Source organism: Gopherus evgoodei, chromosome 5 (assembly GCF_007399415.2).
Source record: "Gopherus evgoodei ecotype Sinaloan lineage chromosome 5, rGopEvg1_v1.p, whole genome shotgun sequence".
NCBI lineage: Eukaryota > Metazoa > Chordata > Testudines > Testudinidae > Gopherus > Gopherus evgoodei.
In genome coordinates, this window is record NC_044326.1 from 113,457,180 (window position 1) to 113,473,710 (window position 16,531).

A 16,531-nucleotide genomic window follows, 5' to 3' on the forward strand; every position below is an offset into this window, starting at 1 on the left:
CCTGCAGTCATTCTGCACTGTCTTCTGGCAAGTAGCCAGGAGATGATGATGGCTAGCAATCGTACTGGCACCGTCTGCTGCCAGCCTAAGATGTATAAGAGAGATGGAGTGGATCAAAAGAAGAAAGATACCAGATTTGGTTTGTATTCATTTGCTCCCCCCTCCTGCCTTCTGTGAAATCAATGTCCAACAACAGTTTCAGTGAGGTCTGTCAGGGCACCTTGAAAAGTTTAATGGAGATTCAGTCCTGCCTGGAATATAGGGGAGGAATAGCTCAGTGGTTTGAGTACTGGCCTGCTAAACCCAGGGTTTGAGTTCAAATCCTTCAAGGGGCCATTTTGTGTGACAGTGGGGTGCGTTTTTCCTTGATGCAATCCACCCCCTTTGTTGATTACTTCCCTGTAAGCTATGTCCTCAGTTGACCCTCCCTTGGCACAATGCAGCTCCTGGAGACCAATACCATCAAATTGCGACCACACTACCCCAAATTCGACCCGGCAAGGTCAATTTCAGCACTAATCCCTCATCAGGGAGGAGTATAGAAAATCAATTTTAAGATCCCTTTAAGTAAAAAAACAAAAAAAAACAAACCACACACACACCTTGTCGTGTGTACGGGGGCAGGGTTAAATCGATGTAATGCTGCTAAATTTAACCTAAGCTCGTAGTGTAGACCAGGACTAAGTGACCTGCCAGAGATGGAGAGAAGAATCTCTAATCTCTAAACTGGAGAGCAGACCTTGAAATATAAAAACAAACAGGGACTTAGCCCAATCATCACAGGAGAAAAATTCTTAATAGCTGAAATAGTCTATTTTCTTATACCTCGCTTTTTGTTAGTGTTTATGAATCATTTCAATTAAAGTATAAGACTTGAGAAAAGCAAACCAGTGCACCCAGCCAACCAGCATCTTCAAGTCAGCAACAAGTTAATTGCAGTGCTACAAAGCACAGCTCTAACCTGCCCTTTATGAATTGTGTGGTGTGCTGGCTGGAAGGGTTTATATTGCTTAATAAAGCCATCCTTGTGCTTCACAGGCAGACTTGCAGCTAGTCAGTGAGGTATGGTCTGTTTGAAAAATGTAAATAAGAACAGGGAAGTGGTACATCTCTAATACATAGCCGGTATAAAAACCATCAATAATCAAAACAAGGTTTTTTTGGGATATGGTATTTCTATAATTTGTGCTAAATTTAGATTTAATTGTAGAATTAAATCTAAGTAGTTTTACAAGATTGTCTTTCACAACTGAATTTTAGCAGCAAAGCTTTAGAGATGTTCTTACCATGCTTCAGATGTAGGCAGCTGTCATTCTGGGGCCTGTACCTGTAGAAGATTGTTGTTCTTTAACAAAATTTCCATAGAAGAGTTTTTGCACATTCCAAATAAGTTTTATACCACAATATGTTATAATTTGTTTTGTTCTTTTTTATGGTTCTTATACCAGCCATTTTGTTGTTTTTTTAAATATATTTTTCAAGGACAAGGACAAGGAAAAGAAAGACCTCACTGATGCTTTGAGCCAACCTATAAGGCAGCTGTTAATGTACAAAAACTAAAATGTAAAAACACAATGGAAATACTACAGTGATTACTAAAGAGACATGAAAGGATTATTTAGTGTCAAAATAATCACAGGTCTGACACACTTTCTTTGTCTAAGTATGATAGGGAAAATGGGCATAAAGGAAATAAACAAGCAAAACAAGACAAGGTGGCAATGGATAAGTTTATCCAAAGTGAAAACACTCAGTTTCTATCTGAGGAGTGAAAAAGCGTATTTGATGTATGTTTAGTCACTCACATTCAAAATAAAATATTTTAAATATAAGAAGAGGTGAATCAGAAACAAGTGAAAGTGTTCTGAAATGGAACAGTAAGTGGTGTGTGTGTGTGAGAGAGATTGATTCCACATGTGACGTGGAAAGTAAAAACAAAAACAAGAGAGACAGCCACTCTCAACATACCTGCCGTTGACTCCTGTAGCTTCTCTCTCTTCCTCTTCTTTTTCTTCCCCTGGAAGATAGATGATTTTACCATACCGCTCTATATATATAATTTTTTTTTCCTTTGTCATCTCCACCCAATAACCATTAAATGAATTCTTTGCATAACACCCCAAATCTGAGGATATTGCGAGAAAGTGGCATTGAAGCAATAGCATTTTCAATGTAGTTAAAACCCAATCTTACCTTTCTTCCAGCTGTTCCAACTGTAGCCACAGATTTACCCTTTTCATGCTTATGGAGAAATGTGCAAGGGCCTTAGAATGCGTTTTTTTTAAAATGTGACAATTCTAGACACCTAGCATTTGCCAGCATTACTTCGTCCCAGGTAGACCACCAGCAGAAATATTTTCTTGCTGATGTAGAAACACTAGGTGAGTGCCATAATTTACAGTCCTAAGATGCCTTCATATTTCATCTTAGAATCTAATAGGAAAGAAATGGTCTTATGTGACACCAACAGAAGGGTTTTCCAGGTGCAGAAATAGTTGGCAACTAAACTTGCCCTCCTGTTATAAATCATTCAGGGAAAGTTTGTTCCAGTATGTTAACTGTAAAAATCAAGGACCTGTGTGTCATGAGGCTGAACAATTTGCCACAGAAGCCACCCTTAGAGCAGATTTCATTAAAAAATTGTTAGCCCTTGTGCTCACAAAGGTAACCTTTTAAAAACCATGAACCAAGTATAAAATCCATGCAGCATGGTCTCTGAGTTTGCAAAGAGCCTGAAACAATAGCTCAAAGAGCCAAGATGTGGTATTAACTGAGGGAGGGGCGGTCGGCTTAACTACATTGCTCAGGGGTATGGATTTTTACACCCCAGAGCAATGTAATGGAGTCGACCTAACTTTTTAGTGTAGACCAGGCCTAAGACATTTTTAAAATCAACTATAGAATACCAGAAACTTGCTTGGAATATATTGAGTTCAAATGTAGTTTTGTTTACCATATTACTCATAGACTCATAGACTCATAGACTCTAGGACTGGAAGGGACCTCGAGAGGTCATCGAGTCCAGTCCCCTGCCCTCATGGCAGGACCAAATACTGTCTAAACCATCCCTAATAGACATTTATCTAACCTAACTCTTAAATAATCTCCAGCGATGGAGATTCCACAACTTCCCTAGGCAATCTATTCCAGTGTTTAACTACCGACAGTTAGGAACTTTTTCCTAATGTCCAACCTAAATCTCCCTTGCTGCAGTTTAAGCCCATTGCTTCTTGTTCTATCACTGGAGGCTAAGGTGAACAAGTTTTCTCCCTCCTCCTGATGACACCCTTTTAGATACCTGAAAACTGATATCAGGTCCCCTCTCAGTCTTCTCTTTTCCAAACTAAACAAACCCATTCCTTCAGCCTTCCTTCATAGGTCATGTTCTCAAGACTTTAATCATTCTTGTTGCTCTTCTCTGGACCCTCTCCATTTCTCCACATCTTTTCTTGAAATGCGGTGCCCAGAACTGGACACAATACTCCAGTTGAGGCCTAACCAGCGCAGAGTAAAGCGGAAGAATGACTTCTCGTGTCTTGTTTACAACACACCTGTTAATGCATCCCAGAATCATGTTTGCTTTTTTTGCTGATGAGTGGGAGTGTAAAACTCATGTTAATAAGTAAAGTGGTCAGCCAAAAGGACTGGTGAACAACTCCTGATTTGTATCAGATCACTCATTCAAGTATCTCAAAGCACTTTTGCAGACACTAAATTCCAAGCACACGTGGTAGGGATATCTACTTCACATATGTAAACAAAGGCACAAAATGTTAGATTATTTGCCCAGGATCACAACAATTTTTTAGCCACTGAATGCAACAGAACCGTTAAGGATAGGCCATAAAGGCTTTAGATGTGACCAGAACTCCTGCCTTGCTTTAACACTATATGAGCACTTATGTGGCCACCTAGCAGTCATGCCAACTCACATAGTAAAAGAATGTGTCAGGAGTTAACCGTTTCCCTCTTCATATATGAAAGAGGGCAGGACCTCATCTGTGATCTTTACAAAGCTTCAGTTTTTAACAAGGCCCACAATTTTAGCTTCTGTTGGCCTTCGCCCATTCTAACTGCCATCTCTACATCCTTCAGTGGCGATTCTTTCCTGCCCTACATTGCTATCAAAACTCTGGTCTTCTAAGCTTCATTGGGATGATGAGGAAGAGTAAGTCTGTGATCTGACCCAGCTAGTATTTGTTAAGGGTCTATTTCCAAACATTATGCCAGTTTCCACTCAGCACTCTGCCAATCCTGGCCTGCATCACTCCTCATGTTCACCTCCTTGACTGTCCTCAGCAGAGCGCCAATAGCACCAGATAACTGGATCTGAATCAGCTTTCAGAAGCTAGATCAAGACCAAACACTTAACTTGTGAGCAAAACCAAATGTCAAGGGCTCTGAAAGCACATCAGCACCTGTGCCATCTAGATCTCTAGAGAGAGTGCCTCTTTACAGAGCAGCTGTCATGATGCAACATGCAGTCTGAGAATATCAGGAGAGCAAGACCTTTTTTTGTTTGACCCTGCCATCTGAGGTGAAGTTATGAATACACTGGAGTATTAAGACAGATGAAAACTATTTGAAATTAAATCAGGAAATCCGGGAAAAGTTAGTTGTCAGCATTCCCCCAAAAAAGGATATTAAATTCTGACAGCTCAGACATTGCTACATTAACATTATTTTCTTGGTCTCTCGCAAATGGTGTTATCAAATGACAGAAGTAGTTTTGCTAGCAATTTCCCCCTCTTTACTGATGAGGATCCCAATACAATGTCTTTTCAAGAATACCATGAGAAATTTTTTTTTGCCAAGGATCTTGTCACCTTAAACAACAATGCACTTAGGAAATGTTCCTTCTCATGAGATTTCAGAGAGAGCCCGAATAAAACAAAAGCATCACATGGAGTGGGGGAGGGAGGGGAAGAGACGTTGTATACATTAATAGCCCCAAAACATAGTAACATCCAAGGGTATTTATACCTCATGTACTAGATGTATATTGACCAGTCTAAAGTCCAATTCAAACATAACCAGGCAAAGTGAGCATTTTAAAAAAGTGAATCACTGTTGAAGCAATTTATTTTAAGTCAAACTGCTCTCTGCTGGGCTGTTATGCTCATCACCTCTGTGACACAGAACTGTATTCTTCTAAGAGGAAAAAGGTACTGCAACCTTGTGTCCATCATACACATGCACCCAGAGAAGTGTGTGACAGTACTAAACAAAACAGTTGGTGACACCAAAAACAGGAGTGCCCTTATTTGCAACATCAAAAATACCCAATGGTCTCAAAATACCACTTCTTCCTCACTGTCAGAATGTAATGGCTAGCAGCATGCTCTGATTTGGGCTTGAAAATAATGCCAACAAATCATTGATCTGGAGGTGCTGCACTGGATAGACATCAAACCCAATTTCCCTATGGTCTCCCCTATATAGGTTATTGCCAGCATTTCCTCACACAGGGTGCGGGTTCTCCTACCCAAGGCACTGTTACAGATATTGCCTAGCTCTCTGGTTCATCTATGGAGTATTGCTGGGCTGGCCATGCAACAGAACAGGGAGCCCGATGCAGCTGCAACTTGGAATATTCCGTAAGAGGAAAGCTCTGTGGTGAGGTGCACAAATACCATGTTGATGGGTGGCACAGAAGAGTCTATTAATAGGTGGAACAGGTCAATCTCTTACCATAGACAGGGCTTACAAGAAGTAATAGTGTGCGCTAACATAGCTGGGCATGGAGTCAGGTGGGAACAGCCAATTTTTTTGGTAAGAAAAATAGCCCTGAAACCACTTGACTGACTAACACCCTCACTGCTAAGAATTCCCCCCACACCCTCACCCCCACTCAGGGTTTATTTAGTGAGTTAACTCAAAGAAAAACGGTTTATAATGAAAACTGTAGCTACCATGGGCTCTTTTAGGTATTTGTTTTCAGTTGACTCAGAACATCCGGAGTGCTTTGTTTTGATTCTGCTATTTTCTGGTGTTTTTCAGCCTGTGTGGGTTTTTATTTATTTATATGAAGATTTCAAATTCAAATGTGGCCAATGTTTAGAGACACAAAAGTCTAAACAAAACATTTTTTCTTTTGAAATTCTTCTTTTTTCTTGTTAAAAATCTGAGTCAAATTCAACCTGAATTCACAAATAGGCTTCAGTGCTCCAAAACGATTAAAAAGGCAGCTTTATTTAGCTCCAGGATCAGAGCATCACACAATGATTAGAATATTTATTCTCCAACACCTGTAAGATAGTGTAATAAAAGTGCATTCTCTAAGTGACCAAGATCACAGATTGCAGAGGCAGAAATTAAACCCTGCTCTCCCAAGTCAGTGGCTAGGATGCTGCTTCCTACAGAACCACAAGCTTCATGTTTTGACCAGGTCACATTTGCCCAGGTCACATTTTGACCTGTTAAAGTAGTTACAAGCACAGACATTATGAAATTAAGTTTGGAGCCTCCTTTTCAGCAATCAATGGGCAATAGATCAGTTTGGATATGTCTTCATGAGGTATAACAGTAGATTCAAAAGGCTACACTTTCAGAGCAGCAGACTGATATTTAATTGCTTGGCTCTCTCAAGGCTAAATTCTCTCCACAGCTTTGAATATTCACTCCAGAATGCAGCATGAGCAAGGGCCAGATTTTAGCCAACTGCATTTTCCTTCCGTTCATAAATCTCTTACAATTACATGTACAATGAAGGAACATCCCAGCAAACACTGTAAATAAGTCTTTTCCTTACTTTGGATCTTACTCCGGGTGGCGTCATGCTGAAAACTTTATTCACAACTTGATTTGGTATTTCAAAGTAATTTAGGATTTTTGGAGAAATGGGAAATTTTAAGATTTGAGATAAAGATCACTTTTCCGCAAACACACTGATTTTTATGTTCTCCTATAAAAGTGTCCATTCTGTGGAAGTTCTCTCAAAAGAAGATTTTTGGATAGCAATAGGCCAGACCAAATGGAAAACAGCACGTGAAATTTGAAAAGAGTGGCTTTCACAGAGCTATACGTAGTAATATAATAAATTGTATAGGCCACATGATAATCTTAAGGGAGGAAAATCTTAATTCACTAATTCTACATGTTGAACTTTGAGTTTCCTCTTTCAGAAAAACATGAGGCATCATGCTCATGCATCACTCAGAAAGTATTAGGCTACAAAGTTTTCCAAACTTGGATGTTTAAAGTGAAGACCAAAACTTTTACACATCTATATGTATTGTCATTTTAGGCTAGGATTTTCAGAGAAGCCTCAGGGACTTAAGGTGACCAAACTCCCTTTGCTTCTTATCTACTCCACCCACACAGTTCTACACTAATTTGTAATTATGACACAAGAAGCACTAATGCAACTGCTAGCAGATTTCCTTAAAGAAAAGTAAATACAAGGGGAATTTTTTATGACCCTTTACCACCCCACCTCCCAGAGCCTTTTAAAGTAAAAATCAGTTAGGAAACACTAGTCGAAAATATCCATCAAGTGAATGACTTACATAGTTATCTCTTGCAGACCAGCCTGGGTAAAGCTGCATGTGTAGCTGCCTTTCTTTCCGAGCTAGTTCATAATATTTAGCTTGTTCTTCACGGGAGAGAGCATGCCACTGGAAATAAAACAAACAGTGTTAAACTAGGAAATACATCACACTCGAGCAATGTGTCTCATGAACAAATGTTTCTGTGACCCTTTTTTGGTCTTTCCCCCCTGCAAGTGGAGAAGAAATTCATTACTGATCATGAGCTCTAGCATTTCCTACCCAACCATTTGAACATTTGTAAGCAATATAAATGCCAGCTGCCTACAGCAAGACAAAATTTGTTTATGCTAACTAGAGGATTCTCCATATAATCTATTCAAGAAGCCATGATTGTCCATCGTCACGTGAGAAGCCGACAGTACTGATAATAAAACAAATTTGCCTTTACACAGCCTTCTCCATTTCACATTTTGAATGCAACATTAAAGGTATGTCTTACACTACAGCAGTGAAACTGTGCAGCCATAGCACCATACTGTAGATGCTTCCTACAATCGACAAAAGGGGTTTTTCCATCAGTGTAGTTAATGTCTCTCAAAAGGAAGTAGCTAGGTCAATGGAAGAATTTTTCCCATCAACCTTGCTGCATCTACTCCAGGGATTAGGTCAACCTAACCCCAGCACTTGGGGCAAATTTTTTTCACAGCCCCAAGTGACGTACCTAGACTGGGTTTGTTTTTTTGTTTTTGTTTTTTTTTAAGAGTTAAGACTAGGCCTAAGTCTTGGTCTACACTTAGACATTAGGTTGCCGTAGCTACGTTGTTCATGGCAAGTCACACTCCTGACAGACACAGCTATGTCAACCGAACCCTCAATATAGGCACAGCTGTGTCAACGGGAAAATGTGGGTCATGTTTCTAAATTTATGGAAAAAACCTCCCATAAAGTATACAGCACATATGTCTACAGTACAGGGGAAGGCCGGCATAGCTATGCCAGCACTTTCTCCACAGTGGAGAGACAGCCTAAGTAAGGCTCAAATACAAGAGAGCCTCCTGTCTTAGGTTTAAAAACAACTAATATATCCATATTCCTATAGGCTCGACTCTAACATGAAGGCTGGTAAATGAAGTTACAGAAAGAACGTCAGAAGCTATTTGGGGAAGGGACTTTTTGTTTGGTATCTGTACAGTGCCTAGCACTGTGGGATCCTGTTCCATGATTGGGACTCCTAGGCATTATGGTAATATAGAAAATTAACTTTTGCAAGTTTGCACCAGTAAGGCAACCAGATAGCTGAAGCATATCCTTGGAACCATCAATTCCACATTGCAGCAGCAGCATCTTCAGCTCTGACTGTGACCTGTCCCCCTGCAAACATTAAACCAGTCTTTTGCTGGCTCCTGGGTGCAGAGAAACGTTTCTAAAAATACTGGAACAAGGACATTCCTCCTTTCCATCTTCCTAGCTTCATTAATGAATTTCCAATGGCCAAAAAAAAGCGATGCTTTGTTATTACCCACTTTTAAAAACTAACCTGCATAGTTGGCGGGGCACTGCCAGATAACAGGGGTCAATGTCTGACCTTTTTCAACTTCAGAACTAAAGAGTTTAGATAACTTTTTAAACTTGTGCAGAGTCAAATTTGTGGTTTTCCCCAGAAGAGCCATTTCCCTTGTTTGTTTGGATTCTTCACATAACGTGGAAGAGTTGTTTTTAAAAATGACAACGTGACGAACTAGCAGGGAGACTCAGAAGCAGGAGTGCCCAACTGAAACTAAACTACTTTTAACAAAAGACGAGGATTTCGGCTCAGGAGCGTCCTTTTAATGTCTTTTTGACACTTATGTCAAAGATGCACAGTAAAAGGTTTGGTTTTAACTTGGCAAGTTCCAAGATGTTGCTGAAAGCATAACAATATAGCCTATTGATGGCTTTCTACCAAACTAAATGCATGGTATCTCAATGCTCTCCAAAAAGCACCAACTATTCCAGAATAAATAATGTTAGTCTTTTACATCTGAGCAGTCAGTCAATCTGGGACAGCCAGTAACGAAAGTAACAGCTATGGAACAAATGCCACACAAAGAACGCCATTCAGGCAGCAGGTAGACACAGCTAAGGCAGCCAACTTTCATAGAAAGATGAGGCTAACTAGAAAGGTCTGAGTACCTCAACTAGCTGCAAGTTTAGACATTTCTGCTCCAATGCACGGAAAGTGAAAATGCTTAGAAAAGTGTTTCAGATAAGATAGACATGTTTTTGGGAAGATTATGCTGTTCATAGCAAAATGATGCATTGGCTATAGCTGCCTTACGACCATGAAAACAAAAACATCTAATAAAGGGAGCTCACCTTTCCATTCAAAACTTAGTAGGAAGTTTACATGTAACATGAGCAGATGAAAGTGCAGTGGCAAGAGGAATTCCATTTTATTTTCTGGGGTCACTGGTTCCTAAAGGTCATGCAACTGTTTCTGATGTGGCTGAGCAGCAGGAGTTTCATTTCTCACTGGCTTTATCGTTCAGACTCCTGGACTATCCAGCAAAGCCTGGACTTCAAAATCTTACAGAAGATTTACTTGTACAAGTGCAGAGGCCCCTTTGGATAAAGGAGATGTTCTCCCATATCACATCTCTTGAAAGTGTGCTACACATGTTCAAATTAAGGTTTCATTGACTACTTCTATATACAAGGATTTCAATTCAGGGTCTAAAAAAAGAACTCAGGAAAGCAAGAGAATTCAGAGTTCAGAATGCACATTGGAGCTGGCACAGAGACCATCATTCACAAAGTTATGCCAAGTGTGATGGGGGGTGTTGAGAGGGCAGGTATAACGATGCTAGTAAGGCTAGAATGATAGCCTAGATTTGCAGCCTTAAGGCTGCATTTCCTGACTTATGGGCATAAAACAATGCCCTATTACATTATCTGATGCTTTAAAAAAAAACAACAACATAGGCAGGCATTAGGAGCCATCATAATCTATAGATAAATTCTAATTTCACTACAGAGTAGACACGAAAGACCCATAAAGTTGCATTTTGTCAGATTCTGCAATTTTCATGGGTTTTTTTTAATTAGATATCTATGTCTTGATATTTAACAGTTGCATCCACTACAGTCAGCAGTTCTCACTGATCCCAGAGCTCTGCCAACTTAAAATCTAGACTCCAGAGAGGCTCAGAGAATAGGAACTCATCCCACTTACAGCCAGGAATTTGTCAAAGAGGTCACCATTTCACAATAGCATCAGAATGCCCAAAAGCCTGCAAGGGTGTCAGAATACAAGCTCTTTGAGGCAGAGACCACGTCCCTGTGTCTAACTGACAAGAGGCAATGAAAGGGAATGAAGGAGAGAGAGCAAATAAGGGCTCATCTTCACTTGACACACTAGAGTGGTGCAGCTGCAGCACTTCAGCATAGACACTATTTACACCAACAGGAGGGTTCTCCTATCAGCACAGGTAATCTACCTCCCCAAGAAGAGCTAGCTAGGTTGACAGAAGAATTTTTCCATTGGCCTAGCACTGTCTACATCAGGGTGTATCAGCTTTACTGTGTTACTCAGGGATGTGGATTTTTCAGGCCCCTGAACAATGTAGCTGGGTCAACCTAACTGGAATGTAGACCAGGCCTAAGGTTACAAACACTCAAGAGGCGCGTGCGCGCGCGCGCACACACACACACACACACACACACACACACACACACACACGTTTTGTGTTTGTTTTGTTTCATTGAGGGAGATGGGGTGGTGGTGGATTAGTTAGAAAGTAAGCCACATAAAGTTGTTGACACACCTTAAAAGTAGGTCTTGAGGTACATTAGTGAGATTAGCGTGATAGCCTGGATTAAAAGATTCTGAGACTTGTGAGATAAACAAAATGGAGCATCAAGGCCAGAATGATTAGTGGAGAGAAGGTGAGTATATTATTTTTTATATATAAGAATAATCAATCAAATAAAGCATGTTTTACTGGAGCCAGAAAGCAAACTCTACAATATACTTTACGAACAGAACCATAATCACATTGACACCAAACCGTTTTAAAAGCCAAGGGCTTTAAGTAGCTGGCAAGCACAGGTCAAACTAAAGAAGCCCCAGAAGAGAGAGAAAAACTGATCTTATTGGCAGTCTCAGAACTTGCACAGAAGGAAGAGAGAGAGGGGCTTTTTAATCATGTTCCTTGCACGTATTCTGATCTGATTTATAAAGTAAAAATGCAGTGTACCAAGGCAACACAGCTTCACTACATCTCCTTGGCTAGTTTACTCATGCTGGGCATGGATAATTCTAAGGTCTGGTCTACAATAGGAAGATAGGTTGGTATAACTACATCACAGAGTGATGTGAAAAATTCACATCACAAACAATGCAGTTAAACCAACCTAAGCCCCAGTGTAGACAGCAAAGAATCCTCCTGTCAACCTAACTACCAGCTCTTGAGGATTATCTACAATGAGAGCATCCCTCCTCTCAGCATAGGTAGTGTCTACACTGAAGCAACAGCTATGCTGCTGTGGCATTTTATGTATAGACAAGTCCAAGGGATGGATTGTGGTTCTACTTAGAACATGCATTTTATTTTTAGATCAACTGAATCTAATAAAAGTCTTTCCACTTGCTTTTTACTCCCAAGATAGAGTTAGGGAAATATTAAGACAGTCCTTGGTAACATACACATTAGACAGAATCACAACTTTTATGTTGAGTGCTGCAGTCAAAAGATAGGGGCAGTCTGATGATATGGCTACTCCCCTGCATGAAACCAAGATGACAGTTTTTAATTTTTAGTTGCATATCCTTGCTTCTACTAACCGTTAATGTGTATTCTAGTCAACACATCAAGAGCCAGGAAATTTGCCTTAAACCCTCTAAAAAGGCTATATACACCAATTACTAGTAAGTACATATGACTGTACATACCCTTCTGCCAAGAATCTGGTTGATAGCTGCGCTCATCTTTCAGAGTACACTCTGCTACGACGTTGCTCTCATTTCTTTCATGTATAACATAAAGCATTCAGAGGTTTTTTAATGTGAGGTCTTTCGCTCTTGCTCTTTTCTCTGTTCATGCGGAGGCTTCCTAAAACGTGGTGGGGGGAAAAAGACAGAACATCTATTTACCCTTAGCCTAAAAGTTATTGAGAGGAATATTTTCAAGCTTCAATTTGAAATTAAGGATGTGCTACTGTAAAGTTTGAGAGCTCATGTTTGATCTATTACTTGCAACTTTTGAACTTACAGTAGAATCTCAATGTTACAAACACCAGAGTTATGAACTGACTGGTCAACCACATGCCTCATTTGAACCAGAAATGGAGATGGAAGGAGGAGGAGGAGGAAAACGAAGAAAAGAAAAGAAAGCAAATACTGTACAGTACTGTGTTACGCTACTAAAAATAAAAGGGAAGTTTACTAAAAGTTTTGACGAGGTAAGGAAACTTTCTGTGCTTGTTGCATTTAAATTAAAATGGATAAAAACAGCATTTTTCTTCTGCCTAGCAAAGTTTCAAAGCTGTATTAAGTCAATGTTCGGTTGCAAACTTGTGAAAGAACAACTGCAACATTTTGTTCAGAGTTATGAACAGCCTCCATTCCTGAGGTGTTCGTAACCATGAGGTTCTACTGTGTTCTGTACTTAGGACTGAATTTAGTCCTCATGGGAGGACTGTTGGATTGGCAGTCCTTGACGATGAATGAAATTTTACTTGATTTATCCATGAAAAAAAACACACACTGCCAGCATGTTTCCCCAGTGCTTGGAGGACATCTTTAGAGGTGAAAAGGTAGGTCAGTCTCCTTGCCCATTTATTTCTTGAGCCCTTTGTGTTCATCTGCTAAAAAGGATGCCAAATTATAGTGGTGGCTTTTGCAGTTAACACCTTTGCACTAGAAACTGACTGAGTATCAGCTCACAAGCCTAGTTTCAGATATGCCACCGAATGGCAATACACTTTTCGGCAGCTACCACCTTAGATAACATTCAAGGGAGTGACCTAGAAATAAAGGTTTCATTCATCTCAATACTCTTTCCATGAGCCATCCACTCCCCCGTTTAGTTATGGCAAACTTTTACAGAATCATAATTCAGAGTGACTATGAAGGACACTTGCTTTGTTTTTTTACTTCTCAGCCCTCCTTTTAACTATTAATCTGCAAACACTTCAGGATTTAAGGGCTAGCACAGAAAGGCAGACTCACACATGCATTAAGTCGCTGTCAGTGTGTGGATGTTCTTGTTTGACTTGAGGTGTTACAATAGCTGGGTGAGGAATTCCAGTTGCGTGAGGGCCTGCAGGACCAGGAATCATATGATGTGAAAACCTAAAAAAACAAACCAAGTAGAGAGTCTATAACAATAGGAAGAACAGGCTGCACCTCCAAAGCTTGTACATTAGCAGTAGAACACTACACAGCTTGCAACAAAGAATATGTAAAAATTAGTTAGTGAAGAGTCATGCATTGTATCTAAGCTTATTCAAAATAGGCCAACATTTTGGTCTGAAGAAGTTATTTTGTTACTTCTCAGATAAAGAGATGGCAATGTACACAAGTAAGTGTAACATACTTACTGTTGCACTAGATATCAACAAAAATACATTTTCCCTTAACCAAAAGGGACATTTCCATAGCAGCATACAAGTGCTGAAAATATCCATCACCAGCCAACAAAGGAGGGAGCTGCCATGCAGGGGGAGGGCAAAAAGGAAGAACACAGTTCTTTCAAAAAAAACCATAGGTATGTTGGTATTTAGTTTAGAACCTTTGGCTTTTCAAAATATTTTAAAGTAAACATGTAAGAGTCCAAGATCATTTCACCTATACCCCTACTTCCCCGACATTCTGGGCTAAATCTTTTAACTCTGAAGGCAAATCTGGTATTTTGGAAGGGAAAACCAACTGGTTCTTCCAGAACTAGACGACGTTCCCTTTCATTGTGTTAAGAATGAAGTCATCCTCATAATCAGGTGTACGATCCTCAAAGTACTGAGCATTCTGGTTCCAATCAAGCAATGCATTCAAGCACGTCGTTTATCTTTGAGCATGCAAAATAGTCTGCTGTAAAAGCAAGAACATGCCTCGGTAGCTTGCTTGCTTGCAGTCCCAAGTGTTCAGTACTTGCAGGATCAAGCCCCAAAAGAGAGCTGTTTATTGCATTTGTCAGTGTTAAAGCTTATGCTACAGTGATTTGCACAAGAGAGCCCAGTAACCCAACAGAATGAGGTTGGGAGGGGGCAAAGTTTGTTGTGGGGAGAGCAGCTATTTTCCCTCTTGGATACCCTGACTGAAACATGCCTGTAGTTCACCTGAAAAGGAGTAGAGGAAGAGCAATTAAACACAGAAGCCCATATAAAAAGTTGTGAGGAGCCCACCACTTAAGTGGACAATCCAAAGCCCAGTGTGAAAGCAAAACAAAATGCAGAGATGAGACATTGCAACCTTGTGTACATCAAGCACAGGATGTGTAAGCCATCTTTCCAGAGTGCAAAAGCATTACACAGAGAAGATTTGGAGTTTGGCATGGCCAAGTCTCAGTTAGCATTGCTTGCTTGCACTAATATGTAAACATAGTGCCTGATTCACACACCAGTACAGACATACTGTGTGTATTTACAGCTTGTTGGCATCCCTTTCCTTCTAATAGCTTTGGGCTAAGAAATTCCAACTGGGGAGTAGTTCTGCATATTTCCACATGGCACAGAACCCAATTTGAACTATTTAAGAGTGTAATTACATAATTCAAACTGGAATGAGAAGTTTTGCCTGGTTTCATATTTGAAGAATAAAAACGGGTATTTCCTAATTCATTGTGTCTAACAAACAATGCCCATTTTATATGAAATGGTTTGATTATCCATTAGCACAATTCATAAGTGTTCTAATTTCAATACTTCACTGACTGTCAGGGAAATACTGAATGAGACTAGTATGGGATCCAGGCAAACTGTACATACACAAACATTTTAAATAAAAATTATACATACATTTTTCACTGACTGAAAAGCAAACAAAGGCAGACCAAGATGCAAGCAGAAGAGCAACTTGCCCTTTAATGCCAGCAGTTACTCCCCGGTCATACACCTCCTACACCTACCTGGACATGGAAGGGTCGACTGAGAGTGAGGATGGGTAGGGCTGCCTGAATCCACTCGAGATGGGATATACAGGCTGACCTTGCCTGAGGTCACAGAAGAAAGGAACCCATCAATAATAGGATATTGTATTAAAAGATACCCTAGAGTCACAAGCACTTGATGGGAACTCAGCATGGTAGCATAAACAGTTATGTGCCATGTATTCTATAGCTCATAGGTGTCTACATGCTTGCACTGAATAAGATTTCTCTCGCCTACAAATATCTTTTCAGTAATCTAGGTTTTGTTTAAAAAAAAACAAAAAAACATTGCCTAGTTTTAAGTCATTGGGCCAGGTTCCAATACCATCAACTCCTGTGGAACAGTAGTCCCACTGCAATCAGTATATGAATACCAGAGTCTGGTGCACTGGTAGTGTATTAACAGTGACTTCCACAGAACTATTTGGAGAGTTTTCTTTCTTTTTTGGGGGGGTGGGGTGGGGATTTTTGAAATCCCAGGCCTGTCTTCATTTTACATTTCATACAGCATGTCACAAGTTGTCAGCACTTTTAAGAAGCTAAACAAAAAAGTTATATTTTATTAATAAATATAAATAAAAATGAAAAGTACACTTTAGTTACTTGGGTTTAAGACTTTTTGGGGGAGGAGGAGGGGCAATCAAGCGACTAAAACCAGCTCATTTGAAACCCTACCATTCTTTAGAATTTCTTAAAGATATCGTCACTATATCTGGAATTCTATCACCAATTAATGCTTCATACACTTTGAACTTTTTCTGCTTAGTTCACATCGTCTTCACTTCCAGTTGGCATTGATGCAACTCTTGAACAAGGATTAATGCACTCAAGTAATAAAGTTCAGACAGAATAATTGATCCAGCTTTGAAAGACTAAGCTCAAATCAATTCTATTCAAACACTTATTGATAGACAACTT

The 16,531-nt window shown here is 39.9% G+C and overlaps 1 protein-coding gene across 1 annotated transcript in view; it reads right to left on the reverse strand.

The window, feature by feature from the left end:
* The window catches only part of LEF1 (lymphoid enhancer binding factor 1), a 97,955-nt gene that overhangs the window by 15,688 nt on the left and 65,736 nt on the right, over window positions 1-16,531 (reverse strand). The window contains 6 exon segments of the mRNA XM_030564795.1: window positions 1,287-1,327; window positions 1,969-2,017; window positions 7,509-7,616; window positions 12,421-12,580; window positions 13,699-13,821; window positions 15,593-15,676. Coding sequence (XP_030420655.1) covers window positions 1,293-1,327; window positions 1,969-2,017; window positions 7,509-7,616; window positions 12,421-12,580; window positions 13,699-13,821; window positions 15,593-15,676 — 559 coding nt within the window. The 3' untranslated portion in view covers window positions 1,287-1,292.